The sequence below is a fragment of the Cupressus sempervirens genome, chromosome 3, assembly GCF_028749045.1.
Source record: "Cupressus sempervirens isolate cs-2001-9-10 chromosome 3, ASM2874904v1, whole genome shotgun sequence".
In the NCBI taxonomy this organism is placed as follows: Eukaryota; Viridiplantae; Streptophyta; class Pinopsida; order Cupressales; family Cupressaceae; genus Cupressus; species Cupressus sempervirens.
In genome coordinates this window covers 772,492,563-772,496,209 of record NC_143120.1, presented here as the reverse complement: position 1 = coordinate 772,496,209, position 3,647 = coordinate 772,492,563, and the positions used below count along the sequence as shown (strand labels likewise).

The window sequence follows — 3,647 nt, the reverse complement described above, 5'->3', positions numbered from 1 at the left end:
CCCTTTCACCCATATCTCGAAGAAAAACAAATAAAAATCAACCAGCCGACTATATAAAAAAGGGACATTTCTAACAATAATTGAAGCCCAAACATAATGATGATTTGTTCGCCTTTCTCATTTTCCCAAAAATATAAAGCGGAAATACGTGTTGACCCTGATTTCGACAACGAGGTCTCTTTTTGTCTATTCACTTTTCACACTTGTTGAAAATTAGTAAGAAATTGCATTAAAATCAGTGAGGATTTTGTTAAATATGGTTAGATTTTATCGCACCGCCCTCGAACTCGTGCGCCATCACTTTTTAATTATACACTCGTCCTCTTTTTTCTCATCATTTTCCAATCCTTTGGAATTTATTGATCTTTTGAAGGCTTCATTTGAATCCTCGTAAAGGAAACGTCTATTTCAGGATTGCATGCAATGATGATTTTTGTCAATCAACAGCAGTGCATGCAAAAACATCCAAAGTTGAAAGCGTAAGCTCTGAAGAGATGCAAAAGGAATCCGAGATTGTAACAGTGAAATGTTAAATATCTGTATCCATTGCTCTGAGATTTATGATTGACAAAAAGAGAATATTTAATTGGAAAAGATAAGCTTTTGTCCCCCGTGCATGTCACCCACCAATTGGATTCTTACCAAACATTCATCACGAAAGTTCTTTGACACAAAAATTTGGCTATAAAGGAAGCAGTTGGCTAATGAGAAAATACAAAAGAAAAGGAGAAGAATGGCAGAGAGGAAACGCACCGTGGATGGGGCGCCTAACAAAGGGCCATGGCAACCTGAAGAAGATCTGCTTTTGAAGACATGCGTTGAAGCCAATGGTGCAGGCCGTTGGAATTCTCTCGCCTCCAAAGCAGGTACAAACATTGTAAAACTTCTCTATAGTTTTTTTCCCTCCCCCTCTTTATGGGTAGATTCTCAAACAATTTCTTATCACTGTGCTCTTCATATATCAAAGATCTTATTCTAAACAAAATATAGCATTAATTGTTGTGGCCTTCGTTAGTTGGTAGCTCACAGAACTTTCGATAAAAAAAATATAGCATTAATTGTTCTGAGTGATTAACAGTTGTTCCAAGTGTTTTTTTTTTTTAAAGTGTAATCTCATTCGGTGATCTATTAGTAAGAAGAAGAAGAGGAGAGTGATCATTTAGCACGGTCTGAAGTTAGTTCAACATGATGTTTTGAATCATATTCAATATTCAATGATCCATCAATATGAAGGAGAATGTGATCATTGAAATATATATGACGGTATTGATCATACTGATGTTCAAACTTTTGAATACTTTTCACTTCTCTTTAGTTCTTTAGTTATTTCTTTTGTTTTCTTCTAATGCATGCATTGTAAACAGTTTGTTATCATGGGTTGTTCATTTAAAATTGCTCTTCATATGTCAAAGATAATATAGGTATATTAGTTGGTCTAAGATATTAAAGATTGCGATGGAGTGTGTAATAGTCTCTTTTTTTTTCCAATCACTTAAGTTAGATGTTTTAGACAACATCAAGTGATCCAACAGTAAGAAGAGGAGAGTGATCTTTGAGTGCAGTCGCAAGCATCGAGCTTACTTGAACATGGTATTTTGGATCACAAAAAGAGAAGAATTGAATTTAATTCAAACTGTCATTGTACTAAATCTGATATTTGATCCCGCTCAGTGATTAATCAGTATGATCTGAAACATCAAGTAATCCATCATTATAAAAAAAGTCATTGACTTTGATTAGAATCACCATAATTAATTGATTCGAAAATATGCACAATTAAAACCAAAAACTGCAATACATCCCTTAAATCTCTCCTTTCATATATTTTAATACAATTTTCAGTATAATATTTGCATGTATAACAATACAGAGTTTTATTTTAACATTAATTCTGTATAATATCTATTTCTGTTGGTACTACATGAATATTTATAATATTAGTCGGCAGGAGTGAGGTTTCCAATTCTTAAACTGTTTATAAGATTCCTCGTAAAATGAATTGTACCTACATGTTTGTATCATACTAAACTTTTTATCTGCAATTTTTGGTATTAACGGCCATTGAACATGTTTATTAGGATTGAAGAGATACGGGAAGAGTTGCAGGCTACGATGGATGAATTACCTTCGCCCAAATGTGAAACGAGGTCATATCACTCCAGACGAAGCAGACCTCATTATCAGACTTCACAAATTGCTTGGAAACAGGTTGGAATTGAGCTTTCCTAACAACTTATTTAATTTAGCCCTTTATATTTTTGATGAATGCAATGATGACTAAAAAAGGAAGGAAACAAAATAATTGCATGCAGGTGGTCGCTGATCGCAGCACGTGTACCAGGAAGAACTGACAACGACGTGAAGAACTTCTGGAATATTCATCTGAGCAAGAAATCGGGCCGCAAAGGTGTACACCTCAAGAGTATCAATTCAAAGCTCAAAGATACCACTTTTCCCAATACAAATAGTATTGGAGATTCGACCAAGGATGAAATGGAATCAAAATGCTCTACCAAATTGAATTTTGTGCCTCGTAGGCTAAGCTTGGAAAGAGATTCGATCCTTGGTCAATCAGAACTCAGATTGTTACAAGATCCATGCATCGGTCAAAATCCTTGCCCAGATGAGTCCACCAAGCCCAGTAATGGTCTACTTCTACAACAGCCCATTGCACCTTCAAAGTGCAATATCAACAATGATGAATTACATAGCGTTGTATACAAATTTCCATCCCCATTGACAACTCTGGTTCAGCAGAACTCTCATGGACTTCAAAGTGAGATTTCTGACACCATGCAGCGATTACCAAGCTCTAACCAATATCATCCACAATCAGACTCATTTGGGTTAATTAGTTTTGTCTCTGGGTTTGACTCCAATTACATATCTAACATTTCAAGCTGCTTTACAAATCAGCAGCCTAACAACCTCAATTCTCAGTTTGAATATCCTAATTGCAAAGCTGAATCAGATGGGTCTAACCCCTTTGCAGATGAGGTCACCAAGCTGAGAAATGGTCTTTTTTCACAAAATGTAATTGCAGCAGCAGCAGAAAACCCCAACCTCAGCACAGCGCCTTACACTCTTTCTTCAGCTCAGAAGGATGAATTCTACAGAATTCCATCCCCATTAACAACTCTGGTTCAACAGAATTCTCACGGACTCCAAAATGATATCAAACAGGGCTTAACAATCTCTAACCAATATCATTCGCACTCGGATGCATTTGGGTCTGGTTTTGTCCCTGGATTTGACTCCAACTATGTATTTGACAGTGGAAGAAGCTTCGCCAGTCTGCACCCAAAATAATAATATAGTTTATAATTTATTTAGCACCTCATATAAAGGTGATAAATAGCTGTAAATAGCTGTAAGCATTTTTATTTTAAATCTCGTGAATTTTAGAAGCACGTTCAGTGATTCTTGTCTTATATCTAAATGTGATAAATTATTGTAAGCACGAGTATTTTAAGTCCCATGAAACCTATTGCGCATGTTTTCTGATTCAATTCCATGTATTATTTATCAATATTTTGAAGTATAATCAGCGATTCATTATCAAGGTGAAGAAGAAAATGAATTTGGTCTCTCAGTATAACGAGACCACAGAGAAGAAGATAATGATGAACTCAATAGTTGTCAATTGC

General features: G+C 35.5%; 1 protein-coding gene across 1 annotated transcript; it reads left to right on the top strand.

Annotated features, from left to right (window-relative positions):
- The first annotated feature begins 720 nt into the window (after positions 1-720).
- On the top strand, positions 721-3,420 carry LOC149569079 (uncharacterized). Its single transcript, XM_089821864.1, has 3 exons — positions 721-866; positions 2,079-2,208; positions 2,313-3,420. The coding sequence occupies exons 1-3, from the start codon at positions 734-736 to the stop codon at positions 3,307-3,309; spliced, it is 1,260 nt and encodes a 419-aa protein (XP_089677990.1). The 5' UTR covers positions 721-733; the 3' UTR covers positions 3,310-3,420.
- The last annotated feature ends 227 nt before the right edge of the window (positions 3,421-3,647 follow it).

Excerpts from the sequence above, each read along its gene's own strand:
- LOC149569079 (XM_089821864.1), top strand. The coding sequence starts at position 734 with ATGGCAGAGAGGAAACGCACCGTGGATGGGGCGCCTAACAAAGGGCCA. Across the intron at positions 867-2,078 it reads TTCTCTCGCCTCCAAAGCAG|GATTGAAGAGATACGGGAAG; the intron begins GTACAAACATTG and ends CATGTTTATTAG. Across the intron at positions 2,209-2,312 it reads CACAAATTGCTTGGAAACAG|GTGGTCGCTGATCGCAGCAC; the intron begins GTTGGAATTGAG and ends AATTGCATGCAG.